The sequence below is a fragment of the Alexandromys fortis genome, unplaced genomic scaffold (genome assembly GCF_014885135.2).
Source record: "Alexandromys fortis isolate MF-2015 unplaced genomic scaffold, M_Fortis_MF-2015_v1.1 scaffold_71, whole genome shotgun sequence".
NCBI classification, from domain to species: Eukaryota; Metazoa; Chordata; class Mammalia; order Rodentia; family Cricetidae; genus Alexandromys; species Alexandromys fortis.
The window spans coordinates 4,511,671-4,533,363 of NW_026067954.1; the positions used below are offsets into that span (position 1 = coordinate 4,511,671).

At 43.6% G+C, this 21,693-nt stretch overlaps 2 protein-coding genes across 2 annotated transcripts in view; both read right to left on the reverse strand.

Moving 5' to 3' along the window:
* Katnal2 (katanin catalytic subunit A1 like 2) overlaps positions 1-7,865 on the reverse strand; it is a 56,783-nt gene extending 48,918 nt beyond the window's left edge. Inside the window, exon 1 of the mRNA XM_050151570.1 lies at positions 7,756-7,865. Coding sequence (XP_050007527.1) covers positions 7,756-7,806 — 51 coding nt within the window. The 5' untranslated portion in view covers positions 7,807-7,865. The remainder of the gene's footprint in view (positions 1-7,755) is intronic.
* A 2,322-nt stretch (positions 7,866-10,187) lies between these two features.
* On the reverse strand, positions 10,188-11,198 carry LOC126507299 (proteasome subunit alpha type-6-like). Its single transcript, XM_050151577.1, is given in 2 exon segments — positions 10,188-10,580; positions 10,583-11,198. Coding segments are annotated over 2 exon segments (735 nt in total). The 5' UTR covers positions 11,088-11,198; the 3' UTR covers positions 10,188-10,350.
* Between the last annotated feature and the right edge of the window lie 10,495 nt (positions 11,199-21,693).

Sequence of the window (21,693 nt, forward strand, 5' to 3'; positions counted from 1 at the left end):
TCTTCTCTTCTCTTCTCTTCTCTTCTCTTCTCTTCTCTTCTCTTCTCTTCTCTTCTCTTCTCTTCTCTTCTCTTCTCTTCTCTTCTCTTCTCTTCTCCCCTCCCGTCCATAGCCACTAAATAAATATCCAACCTCACTCTGCATGGCATGCCTATCCATGTCTTTATCTCTTGCCCACAGCGTGTCTCCCTGCCCTGGACCAGCCACTGCTCGGGGACCTGCAGTCGTCCCTACCTGGGACTGGCTGCTCTCAGGGCCTGCTTGCTGTCTGCCACCACATGGCCTGCTGCCACCTCTTGGGGACCTGCAGCATTTCTGCTGCCTGCTGCCACCAGGGATCCTGCAGCATTTTTAATAATCCATTACAAACCTGAAACTTGTTCTCTATCTCAGGTTGCTCTTGACCTCCTGACCCCCTGCCTCTGCTTATGAGCCCCAGCCACAATGCCTGACTCACAAAATTTTAAATTGATGGTATAAAGTCTGCCAGGCCTACAATATCTTCCTGTTCATCCCCTTCAAATTAGCATAGAAAATCATCTTCTGAATTAAAAACCAATAATGAACCACCAACAAATCGTCAATTGAAAGTGTAAGTGAGGGTGTGCCCCAGAGATGGACACAATTAGATGCTCAATTAATGTCTGTCTACGAACAAAAAGAAGCCCAGGAGTGAGCATCTAATGTAGGGGTCTTGTTTGCCTGTTTCAATGATCTGGCTGTTTACTTCCTCCTTTTCCTTTGTGGGCTATTGTGCCACAAAATGCTCCATTATCAGCTTCAAAATTGAATCCTATGATACTGTAGCCTGAGGAGAAGGAAGCACTGAATGTCATTCCCAGATTTAGACCCCAAAGATACATAGGAAATGCTACTGTACGTATACCACACGCAGCATTAGCGCTTTCAATTTCCTTTTACGGGTGCAGTGGAGATTAATTTGCATGAGCTTGTTTCAATCTCTGTAATAATATCTAAATTTTGCTCTGAGTTTTTCCATCTCAAAAACAAACAGTTAAGAAGGACACATCTCTTCTTTCAAATGCTTTTTATTGTAGTTCTAGTCTACAGCCCCCACATCAAATCTTCAACTAAAAGCTTGAGTAGTTGTGCCCATAGGTTCTAATCTGTTTTTGTTTGTTTTCCAATTACTCCCTGATTCTGCCAAGAAACTTCCTAAATTTCAAAGGCTGCACACCCCAACGGAACACTAGAACTATGTTCTAGTTCTAAAACTGGAACTAGAATGTTCCAGAATCCCGGAAAGAGACTTACTGTATTTAATACAGAGCCAGAATTGACCTCTGCCACGCGAATATAGGTGCTATGAATTGACCCCGGGATCTCTGGAAGAGCAGTCAGTGCTCTTAACTGCTGAGTCATCTCTCCAACTCTGCCTGTTGTTGTTTTTAAGACAGGGTCTCTCACTGAAGCTGGAGCTTGTCAATTTGGCTACACTGACTGACCAACAAGGTTTAGGGAACCCCCTGTCTCTGCCTGTCCGGCTCGAGGATTATAGGCACCCACCACCACTTTCCTCTCTTTATATGAGTACTAGGGATCAAATTTGGGTCCTTACAGCAAGAGAGCTAATTCAGGTACCAGTACCACATTTCAGAGTAGAAGGCTACACCAATGTTTTGAGATAAGGTTTCACTTTGTAGCCCTAGCTGACCTGGAACTTTCTGCATAGACCAGGCTGCCCTTGAATTCACAAATATCTGCCAGCCTCTGCCTCCCAGGTGCTAGGGTTACCAGGTGCGTGCCACTATGCCCAACCACAAACCAGTTTTTAAAAGTCCTTTTAAGATATATCTGGGTAGGGCTGGAGATGTGGCTCATAAGTTATGAACACTTACAGCTCTTCCAGAGGACCTGAGGTCCCAGCATCCTGACTGGGTGACTAGCAACTACCTAGAACAACAGCTATTGGGGTCCTATGCCTCTGCAGGCATCTGCACACACAGCAGACACACATACATATAGATAAGAATAAAATCAGGGCTGGAGCTGTGGCTCCATGGTTGAGAGCATGCACTGCTCTAACAGAGGACCTTAGTTCAATTCCCAGCACCAAGAGTCGCTTAAGTCCCACTCCATGGGATCTTAGGACTCCACGAATACTTGCACTCAAATCTGCACACACTCACACATATTTATACACATAACAAAAAATAAAATAAACCTTAAAAATAAAATATAAAAAAAGTTATATCTGTGATGTGGGAGTGTCATATATCAATCTGTTGATTTCATTGGTTAAGTAATAAACCAACTGCTTGGCCTCATAGCTTAGAACATAGATGGGAGGAGTAAACAGAATAGAATTCTGGGCGGAAGAGGAAGTGAGGTCAGACTCTGCTCTGCTTCCAGAGAGACTCAACAGCTCTGCTCTCTGGAGCAGAGACACCAGGATGGACAGAGGCTAGACTCTTCCCGGTAAGCGCACCTTGGGGTGCTTACACACATCATTAGAAATGGGCTAGCCAAGGTGCGAGAATTAGCCTGTAAGGGCTAGAGTTCATGGGCCAAGCAGTGTTTAACTGAATACAGTTTGTGTGTTGTTATTTCGGGCATGAGCTAGCCAAGCGGCCGGGGTGTTGGGGACGCAGCCCCGCCGCCCTTATTTCAACATATCTGGGTGATGAGATTTTTATTTCTTGGTGGTTAGAAGTAAAACCCAGCCACACACTGTGGTTTGTGGCAGTAATTCCAATACGTGGAAGGCAGAGGAAGGAGGATCATTCAAAGTTAGAGAACAGCAAGATCTACAGAGTGAGTTTGATTGTAAAAATCCTATCTCACCTCTCCCCCTGCCCCCCCCCCAAATAAGTTATTTGTGCCAAAGAAAGCCAGTAAGGATGTTTTTAATACAAAACCTGGATATTCACAGTGACAGTAATACATCTCCACGAGTACAGCATGATATTGGTAAAGTGTTCCGGGTTCTCTAAGTCTCCCTTTCTTAGTCTAGGTTTACAAGTAGAATGTGGTTTAACAACAGCACTTTATTTATGTTCTGGGTTTTTATTTTGTTTTGTTTTGTTTTAAAACATGGTCTAGCTATAAATAGGCCATGCTGGCCTGGAACTTACTATATGTAGCCTAGGCTACGCTTGAACTCTCAGCAGCCCTCCTGCCTCTGCCTCCAGGGTGCTGGGATCACAGCTGTGCATCCCAGCGCACAGCTTTTAAAGCCACAGAATCTTGGAAGATGTCCACAATGCTACAGCAGTGGTCAGCGTTGAAGTAGTTAATCTTCTTTGTGTAAGGACGGAGCAGAGATAAAGCATGAGTTACTTACAATTCAGCCTAGCTTTATGGTGATTTAGAACTTGTTTAATTAGTATTTAGAACTGAACATTGTTTATAGCTATTGGTATTTCAATAGATGCTTAAATGTTTTAACATTTAAAGTTTAATAAGCCTCAGTTCTTTGAAGGAAAACACTGAGGTAATTAGATTTTCAATTACTTGTTTTTTAGGGATCTATGCAATTAATAAAAGTTAAGGCATTTAACACTCATTTTAAAAGTTAGTCAACTGCTCAATCAATTAGCTAAACAGATATTAAATAAATTTTAATACCAAAGGCTTACTTTAGGCAAAGCAGAAACCTCTTAAAAAGTACATGAGAAAGAAGAGATAGCCCTAGGAGAAGGGCCTCTTCCAATCAGCTGAGATTGGGTGAGAAAAAGGAAGACTGGCTCCGTGTCCCAGTCATCTTGAGTGTACACATGAGTGTGTGTACACAAGGCTTTCCAAAGACCATTCCTGGACGTTAGTCCAGTCATTATTTGTTTCTAATCGTGTGTTCACATTTAAACCACCTACGTTATTGCTCGTTACAACCTGCCTGGTCTCAGAGCATTTTATAGGTTCTTATATACAATTTGGAAAGAAATAAAAAAAAAAACTGGCAGAGGTACACAAATAGGATGCAATCTTATTTTAGTTTCTTTCTTCTTTTTTGAGACAAGGTCCCATTCAGGTACCTCAGGCTGACATCAAACTCACTGTGTAGCTAAAGATGACCCTGAATGCCTATCTAAGATTACAAGCATCCACCGTCGTACCCAGCCCAAGTTGTGCTGGAGATGCATGCTATGAAGACACTCTATCAACTGAGTTAGATCCCTAGCCCCTGCAGATAGCCTAATTTTAATGAAACACTAAATTTAAAATACTGTAAGAAAAAATCTGCCACCCAAAGATACCAATAGCATCAGTATTTCATAGAATCTTGTGATACAAACCTGTATTTATCAGGGTTCTCCAAAGGATCAAAACCTATAAGATACATATATGCCTGCACACACAGACACACACACTTTGGGATGGAGGGTGGGGCATCACTTGGTGTCCTGGGGTGAACTGGCTCCACGACCCCCTTCAGATGGCAGAACCTGTGCATCTCCAACACCTTATGTAAAATGTAACAGTGCTTGTACATAACCCGGACACGTTCCATAGACCTAGAGTCATCTCTAGATTACTCATCCATTAGAAATTCTTCCTAAAGGAGGGGAGAGGAAGGGGAGGAGTGAGAAAAGTGTCTTAAACTATGCTACATTATTTTTCAGAACTGAGAGCATGGATTCCTTTGTTTAAATAACATGGCAAATCTGAGAACATCCTGGGCCACACAAGACATTTATCTTAAAGGAAACATTCTGGAAATCCTATACAGCATCTGAATTAGGGGGCTGAAAATCCCGTGGACAGCCAGTTCTCTTTATAATGAATTAATTCCCCTGGCACCTCCTCCAGCTTTATCTTCTCCCTCCTTGGGACCCCTAAGCAGAACAATCCTGACCCGTTTACCCCTGAACTCATATAAATACTGCTTTAGCGCCATCTAGGGCCTAAAACAAAACAACGAAATAAACAAAAAGACTCGGATCTTTGCCATTAAGCTTTAAGTTTGGGTTTGCTTTTCCAAGTGAAATAGAAAGTCATTAAAAGGATCCCAGCAACAGAGTAACACCCAATGAAGACTGGGGAGAGGCAAGCCCCACAGAGAAAAGATAAAAGGCTACGGAAATGGGGAAGACGTGAGGGCTCCCTGGGCATCGGAAAGGGGGTGGTGACAGGAACTATTAAAGATATGTAACAAAGGTAGAATAAAGAGTATTTGGTGATGTTTTTCCCTCTATAAGTGAAACTGTGTGTGACTGGGATTCTGATTGGGATAACTGGGTGTATTTTGCGGCACGATCTCAGAGTCAGGAAGATGGAAAAGGTAGAGGTTGTAAGTCAGCTATTGAACAAGTGGAGACATCTAGCCTACCCACTGGCTATATCAAGAACTCAGCATCGCTTCTCTGAGCAGCATCTTTCTAAGACACGGCTCCACTTGTTGAAATATGAAGCGGCGACGGGGCTGCGTCCCCAACACCCCGGCCGCTTGGCTAGCTCATGCCCGAAATAACAACACACAAACTGTATTCAGTTAAACACTGCTTGGCCCATGAACTCTAGCCCTTACAGGCTGATTCTCGCACCTGGACTAACCCATTTCTAATGATGTGTGTAAGCACCCCAAGGTGCGCTTACTGGGAAGATTCTAGCCTAAGTCCATCTTGGGTTGCAGCTGCCTGGGAGAGCAGAGCATGGCGGCTGTCCGGTCCCTCTGGAAGCAGCACAGAGTCTGACCTCACTTCCTCTTCCGCCCAGCATCCTATTCTGTTTATTCCGCCCACCTATCTTTTAACCTATCAGGGCCAGCAGTTTCTTTATTGCTCAGCCAATGAAATCAACAGATTGATATGACACTCCCACATCATCCACTGAGCAGAGTGCTTTAGAAGCAGTTTGGTATGTGCTTATGATGCTAGTTTCACAAGCCCCATCTCGGTTTGTTTCGGCAAGTCCCATTGAAGTCCTAGAATCGGCTTTATCGTGAGGTGGTGCTTCTGATTCTGACGCAGGTAGTTTAGGCTCAGTGTGGAGTGGGTTTAAACTCCTGGGTGAGGAAGTTCCAAGGGCAGTTGACTCTTTCTAGAACTTGCCTAACAAAAGGATGTGTGTTTTGTGTGTGTATTATTGGCACTTCAAAAGGTAAAAAAGCTGAAGAGATGGTTCAGTGGTTACGAACACTGACTGCCAGAGGAGTCAAGATGTCACACACACACACACACACACACACACACACACACACACAAACAAACCCACAGAACCAACTAACCTGGACTCATAGGGACTCACGAGACTAAATCAACAGCCATGGAGTCTGTATGGGACTGTGTAGGCCCTCTGCATATATGTGACAGTGGTGTAGCGTGGTCTTCTACTGGGATTCCTAGCAGTGGGAAGAAAGGCTGTATCTGACTCTCTTGCTGGCTCTTGGGACCCTATTCCTCATACTGAGTTGCCTTGCCCAGACTTAATAGAAAGGGGTGTGTGTGTGCCTCGTCTTATATGCCATATTTGGCTGATATGCATGGGAGGCCTGCCCTATCTCAATTGAAATGCAGGATTAGTGGATAGGGGAGGGGGCAGAGGGAAAGTGGGAGGGAGGGAGGGACTGGGAATAGAGGAAGGAGGGGAAACGGGGTAAAAAATAATAATGATAATAATTTGAAGAAGAGCAACAGTGGCTCTGCTCTTCCAGAGGATCTGGGTTCAATTTCCAGCACAGCTAACAACCGTCTGTAACTCCACTCTCTGGGGCTCCAGTGCACTCTTCCGGCCTCTGTAGGCACCGAACACAGGTGGTGTACAAACACAAATAAAATATTCATATCCAAAAATAACAAATATTTTTTTAAGGTAAAAAGACTCTAGAGCAATGATTCATAGCCTCAGCTACACAATGGAGTGATCACCTGTGGAGCTTTAAAAGCTATCAATAAAAAGGACCCATCCTGACTCCCCAAGCAGGCGCCAGATGTCCCTGTTTTCTTAGCTTTAATTTTATTCATCTTGCCCCGGCACCCGCAGCACCGCCCCCTCCCCCCGCCCAGACCCCCCAGTACCCACTATTATTTTCACACCCGGTGCCTGCATTTACTGTAAGCTTTCAATTCATGTTCATTGTTGTGGAAATATTGCTGGTGGTAGCAGACGACCCAGACCACAGGAAACCATGGGAAGTATTGTAAATTCACAAAACCCTCGTGTGAATAGGATCACAACCAATTCTCCTACTTCACAAGGAGACCCTGAAGGGGGTTGGGAGCAGCGAATTAGTGCCTCTGAGCTCTAGCCTTGGTAATGACAACTGAGCACCCAAACCTAGAATTCTACCTTCAGGTCAATGCTTTTTTTTTTTTTTTTTTCTCCTTTTGGTGGAGGAGGCGCTTTCAACAATGTCATTGTGTTGTTATTGTTTTTCTGTTTTGTTTTTGAGACGGGGTCTCAATATGCATCCTCTCTGGCTGAACTGCACTAGTTAAGACTACTAGCCTGTTCCTTCCTCCAGGGTGCTAACGTTAAAAGCGTGCATCTCGACGCCCTGCCTAACAGTCTCTTCTAACGCAGGTCCAAACCCACATCCACAAGCAGCCTAACCTGGCCCTTAAAATTCAGTTTCCGTAATAACAAACCGACCCGGTTCGATCCTAGATTTATCCTGCCGGGATCACTACTTCAAACCCAGCTTCCTTCAACAGGGGAAACTAGAGCCACTGCGCTTGCGCCACTTGGGCAGCCGTCTCTGTCACCATAGCAACCGAAGACTCGCGAATCTGCCTGTTGCAACAAGAGTTTCTGGCACGATCCTAGGTCTTGCTTGTTTGGGAAAGCTTTCCTTACCGCTTCCCGCGCCTGGTGCGTGAGTTTGAGAGTCTGATAAGAAAGCTCCATTAGACACTGAGTCAGGGCCCACGAGGAGTGAAGAGAAGCCCGCCACCAGCGGACCCGTGTCTAAGGACAGCAGCTGGAAACCCGACTCTCAACCAGCCCGCCCCCTTCGGGATTGGCCAGGACCCAGACGTACCAGCCAATCACCAGCCTCAGACGGATTCTTTACCGAGTCAGTCAAGGTTACAGGAAACGTTTGATCCAGAGCGTCGAGCCCAGTCAATCAAGACACTGAGACGTTGTGGTTGGTAGAGAACGGGGGCGGGCGTTGTGATTGTTTGGGTTCTCCCAATTCGCACTTGCCCTTGGTCTGGGCAGCTGTTGAGGCTGTTGTGGCCCAATGGCTAGGTTTTGACACACGCCTCCGCTTCAAAGGGTAAAGATTAGGGAGTTTCCCCAGCTTTTCTTTGAAATCCTGCCCCAGGCTGGAAGGCTGCCAATAGAGGCTTTCAGGAATACAACCGCGCACCAAGCTTTTCGCTCTCCGTCTTTGCATCAGCCCGAGATCCGTAGGAGTGGACACACGTGGACTCTGGGATTTTTCTCCCTCCGTTTTCTTAATATATTAACTCATTTATGGCCTCTTTGTCTTCCTTTTTTTCCTTTCTTTCCCCCATCCCCACCTCTCGAAGCTAATTAAGTAGAACATTTTTTAAAAGATTTTATTTGGTGGAGGGTGCCCACGCATGCCAGAAGAGGGCATCTGATCCCCTGGAGTTTCCCTTGTTATTTCCTGCCTTCTCCGTCCAATCTCTCTCATTCAGATATAAAGTACTCAAGCGTCCTCAATCTTAAATAAAACAAGCAAACAAACAAACAAACAAAAAACAACTTACCTTCTTAACTGTTGAATGAGTCGCCTCTCAGTCACTATGAACATTCTGGAATAACTAGTCTTTTTTTTCTTCATTACTTCATCTCCCACACACTTCTCAACACATTCTACCCCTGAATTTTTTTTAATTCTTTCCTATTTGTAAAATTCAATCAATAAATGATTTTACACTCTTATCTTTTGGGGGGAGTTGGGATCAGGAGACAGGATCTCACATGTGGCAGTCCTTCTGTCTCAGCCTCCTGAATGCTGGTATTACAGGCATTAGCAACCACACCCAGCCTTCTTGTTCAAATTTGTCATTGTTTAAAGCTGATGCCCATGTCCATTATGTTAGAAGTACTAACATCTCCAAGCACTACGTGACTTAGAGTCCTACCACATTTTATTGGAGCAACTGTGTTTTTAAAGCATTCGTTTTTAGGTATATAAGTGTATGTATCTGTCTGTGAGTGAGTCAAAGATGTCAAATCCCCTGAAACCAGTTACAGGTAATTGTGAGCTGGTGCTGTGAGAGCTGAAATTAACCTCTGGTCCCCAACAAGAGCAGTGTGTGCTGTTAACCACTACACCATCTCTTCAGCCCTGCTTTTAAAAATGAAGATGTGTGGCATCCCTACAAGCTAGGAAACTATTGGTCCATTTCCCCCAGCATCTGCTATATTCATGCCACATTTCATAATTATCATGACACTTAACTTTTTCTCTTTATTATATCTGTTATGATGACCTGTGACTAATGGTCTGTGATGTTACTATTATAATTGCTTGGAGGTGATCTCCAACTGTACCCATAGAAGATAATGAACTAAATTGGTATGTGGTACGTGCACTGATACTGTCCCCTACTAATTGGCCTATGGATTCCTATATACACAATGATATTAAAGCCAAGCCAATTAACAAGCTACAATGGCCTCTAACTGTCCAAGAGACAGAAGGCTGTAATGATTAGATGAGGAAGATGTGTCAAAAGCCAAAATGGGCTGGGTCTTCTAGCTCAGTAATAGAACATTTGCCCAGCTTCTGTGAAAGCCCTGAATCCAATCCCCAGTAGAACTAAACAAATGAGTTAACAAATGAGGACAAGATTGGCTGAAAGGTAGAGCTTTTACACAGGCTAGCCAAGTTGTAAATGAAAAGGGGAAGCTTCTGTAGGAAACTGAAAGCATTACTTGGAAGCTCACTTCCTGAAAACACGGAGGCTCAGGGATTAACTTGTGCGGTTACAGAGGACCTAGGTTCTGTTTCCAGCACACATGCTCACAGCTGTTCATAGTTCCATTTCCAGAGGTTGATAGGCCCTCCTCTGGTCTCCACGGGCACTGCATGCATGTGGTATACAAACATATATGCAGGCAAAAAAAAAATTAAAATAAATATCATTTAAAAGTCTCCTGTGTTCCTAGAAAGAATTTCCAGGGAAGCAAAAGCCTGATGTAAAAGCTGAAGCAAGTTGTCTAGAAAATGAAGCTAAGATTCTTTTTTTTTTTATAATTTATTTAACTTTATTTTTATTTATTTATTTATTTATTTATTTATTTATTTATTTTTTTCCAAAAGCAGTTTTATTTATACAGTCCTAACCAGCTCAGTGGCAGGAGGAGTGGGAGAGGTTCCATCTTCAACCCAGGGGCCTCTGTGATGTTGGTTTGCTGTCACCAAACACACAGGCAAGTGGCATCATGGATTTGGTAAAGTGATGACAACGTTCAGTCTCTCTCTGCTAGAGCAACAAGGTGAGCGTCTATCTCTGCTTCTGAGAGAATCCTGAATTTAGGATTTTCGACTGTAACTACTCCAACTTCTATTTCTGAAGGCTTGAAGTCAATCGACAGAACAGTAGACAGGCATGTGATTGCAGTTTCCACTGTTTGTTCAAATGTCCAATCAAATTTCTTCTTCACTTTTTTTTCGAGGAAGCTGGTTGACTCTGTTTGACGCCTGCTGCGGTAGCTTTAAAGCCACAGTAGTAGCCTGCAGGGTCACACTTGTACACTTGAGGACCTTGTTCTTCATCGATACCAATTAAAATCATACAACAACCGAGCGGCCTCATCTCCGCATTCTGTGTGTAGACCTGAGAAATATCAGCGATTCTTTTACACAGCATATCCACAGGAATCTCATAGCCGTACTTGTATTTCCAGTTAGCTGCCTCATAGCGTGCCCTCTGTACCTGGGATCTGCTGTCAGCTGTCATCCCAGTCATCACACAGCCAATGTTCTCGGTTATCTTGAACAAGTGGGTCACTGTGCTGGAATCCAGTAATTTGTCGGGTACTTTCTTCTGTGTGACAATTACTGCACAGTCTTTTCCTCTGACAGCCACAGATGTGAGTCCACCCTGGTTAATAGCCTTAAAAGCATATTCTACTTGGTAGAGTCGGCCCTCAGGAGAGAAAATAGTAATGTGGCGGTCAAAACCGGCGCTGGACCCACGGGACATGGCGTACCTCCTATTTCAAACACAAAATGCACCCCGTAGCACACACCCCAGGCACACAAGTCCCTCACGGAAGTAATGGCTACTGCTTCCGGAGCCTTAACTTTATTTTTTTATGTGCATTGGTGTGAAGGTGTCAGATCTCATGGAACTGCATTTTCAGACAGTTGTGAGCTGCCATGTGGGTGCTGGGAATTGAACCCAGGACCTCTGGAAGAGCAGTCAGTGCTCTTAACCGCTGAGCCATCTTTCCAGCCCCTGAAGCTAAGATTCTTGATAAAGGTGGTTATATAAACAAATTATCAGGCTGGGATATAGCTCAGTTACTAGAGCCTTGTCTAGTAAGTAAGAAGCTGGGTTCAATTCACAGAGCTGAATAAACCAGGCCCGGTAGTGCATGCTCATATTCCTGCACTCAGGGGGCTGAAACAGAAATTCGAGGTCACTTTTGCTTACATAGAGAGGTAGTGTCTAAAACAGTCTATGCGAGACCCTGTCTTAACCAAACAGCAAAGTGATTCTCAGTGCAGATGAAGCAAACTTTCATTGGGAAAGTGTAATGAGCATGGAAACAGATCCCTCTGAATGAGTAAAAAAGGGGAGTCTGTAGTGTAGGTAAAATAAGAAATCTATAGTGTAAGTATAATATAGAAAATAGAAAATTAAGTAAGAAAACTGTGTGAAGTAGAAAATTATTAAGGAGAAATATTAAGAGAACATTTTGCCCACTTAGAGGCTTCCACACCCATCTGGCCTTGCCAGATGGGAAGGCTGCATCCAGTAACTTTGGTAACAAAAGTAATCTTGCCACATGAGAAGGACCCCACCCTTCAGTGTCCAGTTGATACCAATAGCCGAGGACAGAGAATGTCAGGTTGTATTTACACTCAAGTATGGAACTTTGTAAATCTGAGATTGGTGCATTAATGATAATTAGAAGAGCACAGATATATCAATGTGTGTGTTTAGTGTGCGAAATGCTAAGAGATATTTTATAGGTAATTGGTAAGATTAGGAAATATTAATTGATAAGCTGTATTAATGTTAAGAAGTGTTTTATGGATAATTGATAAGCCGAATGGAGGTGAGGAATTGGTCTTATGTATTAGGATTAGTAGGATTAATAATTGTGATATTGAATTGTTTGTGTGTTGCCTATCATGGTCCTCCCATGCGTACTAAGAGTGTGAACCCCCTTAATTGGATATAGAAGCCACTAATAAAGAATCATTATAAAGACAATTCTCTTGCTTGGTCTGGTTACTCATCGCTCTCTGGGGAGAATGGCAGAGTCCTCACAGCACTACTCGTAAAAGAAACTTCAGCTGAGAAAAGTCACAGTGATTAAAGTGGCTAAAGCCAAGAGCTCGTGACAGAAAGGATGCCATCCAGGACTTCAGCGTGTAGGCAGAAGGCAATGCCTAGCCTAAAACTTCAAAGGACAGGCCGCCGCTCCTCTGGGGGCTCAGGACTGGTGGCTAAAGAAGAAAGCAATGTCTATTTCCCACTCCAAACCTCCTAGGGCCCTTCATCATTTTCTTAAATCTCTGTGCTCTGTAATTGGAATAACAAAGCTTGGATAGCTGTACCTCTGGTTACAATACGGTCTACTCCGTACTTTAAGCACTTTTCAGAACTACTGATCAGAAGAAAAAAGTCTCTTTTGAAATAATATTTCTCACTGATAATTCCTGTGGTTACCCAAGTGCTCCAATGGAGACCTACAAGATTAATGTCATTTTCATGTCTTTGAAAAAGATATCTCGGGGCTGGAGAGATGGCTCAGAGGTTAAGAGCATTGCCTGCTCTACAAAAGGTCCTGAATTCAATTCCCAGCAACCACATGGTGGCTCACAACCATCTGTAATGGGGTCTGGTGCCCTCTTCTGGCCTGCAGGCATAGACACAGACAGAATATTGTATACATAATAAATAAATAAATATAACTAAAAAAAAAGAAAAAGATATCTCGTCTTCAGCCCATGGGTAAATCAGTAATTTAATTTTCGAGTTGTATTTAGGAAATACATAAAGTTCTTGTGGCATAGACAGTGATTGATTCCACAGCATTTTTTCCTGAGGATCTGGGCAAAGAAAAATGAAACACACTGGGATCTGCTATTCTAGAAACCATCAATAGCACTCATGAGCTGGCTGTGGTGGCCCATGCCTGCTGTCTGAAGACTCAGAAGGCTGAACCTGGAGCACCTCCTTTAGTTCGAATCCAGCCTAGATTGTGATGATTTTTTTTTATGTGCTCTAACAAAGTTTGCCTGAAGATCAGAGGGTGAAGCTAGGCACTAGACAACCATAGAGGCCACGCGATGGTTGCTCACACTTTCGATCCCAGCATTTGGGATCTCATGCTTTTGTTCCCAGGACTTGAAAAGCATACACTTTTAATCCCAACACTAGGGAGGTGGAGAAAGGAATAGAAGGTGGGTGGAGACAGGATCTCAGGTCCATTTCAGTCAGAGGATTCCTAGAGACAGGATCTTGGCCATTCGTTTTGAGGATTCAGTAGAGTTAAAAAGTCTCTCTAGTAGATGGCTCCCTTACTTCTCTGATATTTCAGCATTTACCCGAATACCTGATTCCGAGTTTTTATTATAAAGACCAATTAGAATTCATGCCCCCTCAGAAGCCTCTTCAGTTGTTTTCGTTCCTTTTCAATTTAGTACTTGTGTTGCCTGGAAAGGCTTGGAACACAAAAGGTCACAAAAGATGGCCTCAGTCTCAGTGTTCTGCCTCAAGTGTGCAACTCTGCCGAGTATTAGTATTGCAGCTATGTGCAGGCATGACCTGACTCCGGAGACGGTTCGTTTGCTTCTTCCTCCCTCTCCCATTGCCCTTCTCCCACACCCTCCTCCCCACCTCCCCCCAACCCGCTCCGGAGACTTACCCTTTGCACTTGCACTATGGTCTAGTGCAGCACGAATTCTAATTGGTCTGGATTTCTCTTTCTCTAGAGCTCCCCTCAGTGCCATGTGTGCACACGTGTTTGTCCACCATGTGGCTACCCACCCAGGCAGGTTAACTCCAACTCTGAGGCTTTTTTTAAACTCTTCCTTGTCTCCCTCCTCTGGGCTGCTTGCACAACCTGGGGTTTTTCTTTCTTCTTTTCCTATTTCAAAACAGGGTTTCTCTGTGTAGCAGAAAGGAGAGAGAGAGAGAGAGAGAGAGAGAGAGAGAGAGAGAGAGAGAGAGAGAGAGAGAGAGAGAGAGAGAGAGAGAGAGAGAGAGAGAGAGAGAGGTATATATTAGTAGAACAAATGACTGTGGTTATTTGGATTATTATGACAGAAAGTATTGAACAGCACAATTCAAAAAAGGTTGTGACCAGAGCAGCTTCAACAGCTGTTCCTGTCACTCAGAAGTGTCCTGCCATTAGCATGACTCACTTTAAATCCTCTTCAGCAGTGTAACACTCAGCTCAAACTTAGAAGACATGGAATGTTTCTCTCCAGCTGACAGATGGATCAGCCCTGGCTATAGTGTATGACCTCATAATAGAAATAGGTCTGCAAGAGCCTACTGGAGGAAGAGCAACCCTGAAGAGTCCCCTCAAACCTAAAAGTATCTGGCACTAATGCTTGGAAATGCCTAAGCATAGTTCTCCGTGGATCTTAGCCACCGTTAGTATCTATAGATTCCTTTGTTATTTCAGCCTTTGTGTTTTATTAGATCATGTTTACTACAGAAATGACCTCCCTTCTCCCACTGTCTCCCCCCCCCTTACATTTTGAGTTCCAGATGAAACTCATGCCTTATGTCTTCTCTCCTTTAAGTGAAAATAGAAGCATCCATTTATCCATTTATTTAAAAAAGATTTGTTTCATACTTGTTATGAATCAATGTTCTTGGCAAAGGGACTCAGACAAAGCTTCCTTCATGAAACTTATTTTCTAGCAGGGACCAGATGCTAGGACTATTACCCCTGTAATCCATGAGTTAATATGACTTAATATAGTGGTTCGTGCTGGGCGATGGTGGCGCACGCCTTTAATCCCAGCACTCAGGAGGCAGAGGCAGGCAGATCTCTGTGAGTTCAAGACCAGCCTGGTCTACAGAGCTAGTTCCAGGACAGGCTCCAAAGCCACAGAGAAACCCTGTCTCGAAAAACAAAACAAAACAAAACCCCCCAAAAAAGATAGTGGTTCGTTTCATAAAGAAAATAAAGCAGTGGAAAAAGACAGATAATAATCACAGAGTGAAGAGGACAATGGAACTTTGAACTAAAGGACTGTGGTAGAGAATGAGTCTCCTTTCAGACTGATGTATTTTATTCTTGTTTTTTATTTATTTATTTTTGCTTTTTCGAGACAGGTTTTCTCTGTGTAACAGCCCTGACTGTCCTGGAACTCACTCTATATACAGTCTGGCATTGAATTCACAGAGATCTGCCTGCCTCTGCTTCCCGAGTGCTGGGATTAAAGGCATGGGTCACCATCGCTAAGCAGCTGATGAAGTTTTAAATAAGGGTATGCTGGATGTGATTTACTGATAGACTACTGTTCTGGCTACTGAGAATGAGTTTGGTGGATCAAGGTAGAGAACAAGCAGAGAGTAAGCATGCATGGTAGCTCAGACTGCAAACCCAGAATTCAGGAGACAAAAGCAGGAAAACTGTCAGTCTTGAGGTCGCCTGGGCTAAACAGCTAAACTCTACAAGAAAAAGAGGGAGGGAAAGAAAAAGAGGCTGCTTGTTTGTCCCGGCCGTTTGGCTAGTTTAGCCCCAATATAACCACACAGAAATTGTATTAACTAAAACACTGCTTGGCCCATTTGCTCTAGCCTCTTATTGGCTAACTCTCACATCTTGATTTAACCCATTTCTACTAATCTGTATATCACCATGTGGCAGTGGCTTACTGGGAAAGATTCAGCATGTCTGACTCTGGTGGCTCCATGGCAGCTCTCTCTGCTTTTTTCCTCCCAGCATTCAGTCCTGTTTTCCCCACCTACCTAAGTTCTGCACTATCAAAAGCCCAAGGCAGTTTCTTTATTCATTAACCAATGAAAGAAACACACAAACAGAAGGACCTCCTACACTAAGGGATGGCAAGGAGGCTAGAGAGATGGTTCAGCAGTTCAGAATGCTTACTGCTGTTGCAGAGAATCTGAGTTCAGCTCCCATATGGTGGTTCACAACCACCTGCAACTCCAGTATTCTCTGATATTCTTCTCTGGGCTTCTGCATGTACATGGTGCACACTGACTCACAGATACACATGCACACGGGCACACACACAATACATATATAAAAATCAAATAAATCTAAATAAACAAATCAAGGTAAGAGGTAGACATAGTCGTGTATACCTTTAGTTTTGCCACTCAAGAGGCAGAAGAGAATCTCTTTAAGCTCAAGATCAGCCTGATTTATACAACAGGTTCTAGGCCAGAGCAGTAAACAGAGTAAGACCCTGTCTCAAACAAATATAACAAACAAGACAACTTTAAAAAAGTAAGGTAGGGACTGGAGATATGGCTCAGCCATTAAAGCTAGGCTCATAACCAAAAACATAAGAGTTTGGCTCCCAGCACCCAATAAAAAAAATAAGGCATATAGCAATTGGGCTAGAGAAATGACTCAGTGGGTAAGAGTACATACTTGCAGAGGGAGGACACCAGGCCAGTCAAGGCAACATAATGAGACTCTGTCTCAAAAAAAAAAAAGTTATGGTTTCTACTCTTTTGCTAAAACACCATGACCTTTGTAATTTAGGAAAGAAGGAATTTATTTCATCTTACGGCTTTTAGTCCATCATCCAGGGAATTCAGGGCAGGAACCTGGAGGTAGGAACTGATGCAGAAGCCATGCTTACTGGCTTGATTCTCCTGGCTTGCTATGCCTGCTTTCAAATACTATCCAAGGCCATTTGTCCACCTCACAATGGGCTGGGTGGCTCCTCCACCTTCCTAAATCCATCACTAAACAAGAAAATGCCCCATAGGCTTGCCCACAAACAAGTCTTACAGAGGCATTGTCTTGGTTGTGGTTCCCTCTTCCCAGTTAACTCTGACTCTTCTATCAATATAACAAGCAAACAAACAAACAAACAAAAAAAACAGGAAAGGAAAGGCGTCTACCATAAAGCCTGACAAGCTGAGTTTGATCCCTGGATTGCACATGGTGTATATTAATTACTTTCATATTGCTGTGATAAAAAAACACCATGAAGGCAACTTAGAGGAGGAAGAGTTATTTAACTTATGGTTCCAGAGGATAAGAATTCATCATGGTGGGGAAAGCATGGAAGCAAGTATTAGGCATGGCAGCTGTAGTGGTTACATGAGAATGGCCCCCATAGACTCTTATGTTTGGATACTTGGTTCCTACTTGGTGAACCTGTTTTGGAAGGATTAGGAGGCATGGCATTGTTAAAGGAAGTGTGTCACTGGGGTGGCCTTTGAGATTTCAAATGCTGACACAATTTCCAGTTAACTCTCTTTGTTTCATCCTTGTGGATCAGGATGGAAGCTCGCAGCCCCATGCCTGCCTGCCTGCTGCCATGCTCCCAGTCATAGCAGCCATGCACTCTTCTGAAGCTGTAAGACCCAATAAAGTATGAAGCAAGAGAGAGAAGTGAAAATAGTGTGAGTATTTAAACTCTCGAAGCCAGGGAGGCCACACCAACTATGCTTCTCCAACATGGATGCCAACTAGTGACCAAGTATTCAAATATCATAGGCTATGAGGGACATTTGTCAATCACCATCCAAATCACAACATGGTGGAAGAAGAGAGCCTATACCCAGTTATTCTCAAACCTCTTCATATATGATGTGTTATAAGGTCACCCACACCGGCACAAAATGCAGTAGAAAATTAAAACACACACACATATGAGGTAGGTAAAGGCAAGTGGATCTTTCTGAGTTCAATGCCAGCATAGTTAGGATAGTTAGTTCCAGGCCAGCAGAGCTACACAGTGAGACCGGCAGGTGAGAGAAAAACACCATGCGGCAGAGTTAACGTGGAAGGTGTCCTGATGTTCCCCCCGACTCCTACCACCCAAGACAAGGTTTTTCTGTAGCCCTAGCTGTCCTGGAACCCTTGTAGACCAGGTTGGCCTCGAACTCACAGAGATCCATTTGTCTCTGCCACCCGAATGCTGGGAGGTGGGCAGGGCCCTTTTAATTTATTTATCTATTTATTTCATTTATTTTTAGTTTTCGAGGAGGGTTTCTCTGTGTAATAGCTCAGACTGTGCTGGAACTCACTCTGTAGACCAGGCTGTGTCACCACTGGACAGGGCCCATTTATTTATTTAGAGACAGAGTTTCTCTCTGGCTTTAGAGCCTGTCCTTGGAACTTACTTTGTAGACCAGGCTGGCCTTGAACTCACAGAGATCTGCTTGCTTCTGCCTCCTGAGTGCTGGGATTAAAGACGGGTGCTACCACTTCTTGTCAAGGGCAGGGACCTTTTAAAAGGGAACATAGTGAATGTGCACAGGCCACAGCTGAGGATGTATCCTGTGAGAACTCCAAAGGCAGGCCAGTACAGATGCGTGAATACTAACATCCCTCCTTTTTTATTTGTTATAAAAAGGTGAGCCAGGAGGTGGTGGTACAAGAGCTAGTTCCAGAACAGGAACCAAAAGCTATGGAGAAATCCTGTCTCAAAAAAAAAAAAAAAAAAAACAACCAAAAAATAAACAAAAAAGGTGAGGAGTTAGAAAGGGGTAGCAGGTGAGGTGGGGATGTGGACACCATGTTCTCAAGACTACTTCCTGCTGACCTAGGGGTGTTGTTCATCTTTGGGTGACCTGAGAAAGCTGCGATGCTGGCCATGTCCTACAGTACCCAGCTGTTACACTTCACTCTCCAGATTCTGTAGAACCGTAGAACTGTCAGGAACCACTTGGACCTGCCAAAATGCTCTTCTAGGTGGATTCAAGTCGACTCCCTAGGGCTTAAAGCATCTGATCCTTTCCCATTACCACAGCACCACCCAGACATTCTCCTTCTGTCCAATCTACCAGGAAATAGGGGGATTAATTACCAAGGGCAATCATTGGCTTTCTCTGTGTATCCCTGGCTGTCTTGGAACTTGCTTTGTAGACTAGGCTGGCCTGGAACTCAGACATCGGCGTTCCTGTTTCTTAAGCGCTAGTGCTGGAACTAAAGTTGTGGACTACCACTGCCCCCCATCCCACCTCCCTTCTTTTTTGGACAAGTGAGACGTACAGATCTGAATCAGAGTTGAACAACTTACAACAATGAAGAAAAGTAACAAGTGTGCTTTATACTTACCATTAAGACTTTCCTTTAAGTGGTACCATTAAGACTTTCCTTTAAGTGGCTATCGCATGACTACTGGAGTTTCAGAAGGCATCCTAATCTGCTTCAGGGAGATAATTCCCCACTCTGGGATTTTTAGGTGGCAATGAACATGAGACTCCAAACACTCAAAGACAGGTACCAGCAAAGGCAGTTCTCATTTTCTGTCATTTCTGATCATGAGACCTGGTAATAAGGCTGGCTTCTGAACCTTAGCAAAGTATTCCCTGCCTAAAAGTTCTCTCATGTCTAATCACTGACCCCTCCCAATTTCCCTGACAGCCAATCATAAGGCACACTTGATCTAAAAGGCTAAACCTGGAAATGCCCAATGGCAGCTCAAGCTGGAATCACCTTACTCTACTGACTAGAACTTTAAGACATTAAATGTAGCACACCACGCCTGTCTGCGCTCCATCCACTGCCCTACAGTTTGTGAAACAGGCAAGGGACTGGATATTGAAACACATAAAGACTCACAGACTGAGACAAAGGTCATCCTTCATGCCAAAATGCCCCAAGAATGCCTTTATTGTGTACCAGAGCTGCTTATATAGAGATCCTTAACTGATAGCCTAGAGACCATTGTCATTGTTGCCATATTTTGACAAAGAATGTGGCTTCTTTTTTGTCCTTGTCTGAAAAACCTGCCTGAGGCTAAATTGAAAAGTTTTGGATTAATGGCTTTGGTAGAGGAGATTTCAAGATAGCTTAGTATTGACCCTGTCTTGTGGTTATTAGTAATTCTTATGCAGACCTGTAATGATGAAAAGGAGTAAGCTGGACAAAGAAATACAAATGTAGTTAGGGGGGCTGGAGAGATGGCTCAGCGGTTAAGAGCATTGCCTGCTCTTCCAAAGGTCCTGAGTTCAATTCCCAGCAACCACATGGTGGCTCACAAACATTTGTAATGAGGTCTGGTGCCCTCTTCTGGCCTGCAGGCATACACACAGACAGAATATTGTATATATTATAAATAAATAAATTAAAAAAAAACAAAAAGGAGCAGGAGAAAGTGTAATGAAGCTAAGTCCAGTGCTTGAGGAGATAAAAAGTTTAAAGAAAAGCATGATGCTAGCCGGGCAGTGGTGGCACACGCCTTTAATCCCAGCACTCGGGAGGCAGAGGCAGGCGGATCTCTGTGAGTTCGAGACCAGCCTGGTCTACAAGAGCTAGTTCCAGGATAGGCTCCAAAACCACAGCGAAACCTTGTCTCGAAAAACAAAAAAAAAAAAAAAAAAAAAAAAAGCATGATGCTAAATGAAATAAGAAAGTTTAACCTCAGTACAAGCCCTTGCCCAGCTAAGCTTCCAAGATGTGCAATGGAACTAAAAAGAGAAGTTGAGGCAGTGAAGGAAACCACCATCAACAGAAAGCTGGTGAAAAGTGAGGGGGCCAGCTCCAGCAAACAGCAGAGCTTCTGCCATGTGGTTCCAGCTATAGAGTTAAAGATTCAAGAAGGGGGTTGTGGAATCTCCCTGAGACTAAGGAGAGCTGCGGAGATAGGCATGTCAGGGGTGTCCTTGCAAGGAGGCCCAGAGAGGACATTGTGTGAAGCTGTGAAGGTGAAGACTGGACTGTCTTGAAAACCTCAACGTACTGGAGATACCAGTCATGGGATACCTGCCAAGGAGAGCTGCTAACAGGATGTGCAACCCACCCAAGAAAGAGAAGTATGTTGTAGTCAACAAAGCTGAAAGGAGTTGGAGATCCGAAGTGTGCACTGACATCAGACATAGAGATGCAGAATTTGGAGTATGCCCTTCCGGTTTCATTTTGCTTTGGTCCAGTATTTCCTCACTCTCTTCCCTTTCTTCCCTTTTGGAATAGTAATACATATTTTGTGCCATTATATGTTGGAAGTGTGTAATCCGGTTTTTTATTTTGACTTTACAAGGGATCACAATTCAGAGATTGCATGAACCTCAGAAGAAACTTTCAACTTTGGACTTTTAAATAATGTTGAGACTGACAGACTAAAGGGATTTTTGAAGTTGGACTAAATGCAATTTTGCATTATGAAATGGATACAAGCCTATGGGAGCCAGTGAGTAGAATGTAGTGGTTTGAATAACCCCCTTTGACTATTTGAATGCTTAGTCACTAGAAGTGACATTATTTGAAAGGATTAGAAGGATTAGGAGGTATGAACTTGTTGGAGGAAGTGTGTCATTGGGAGTTGGTGTAATGGAATATTATTTTAAGATGTGTCATGCTCTGAATATTGGTTTTAATGATACAAACACTGTTTTATGATACATTTGTTTAACTTTGAAGCTGTGCTACTTTGTCTAAAACACCTGATTGGTCTAATAAAGAGCT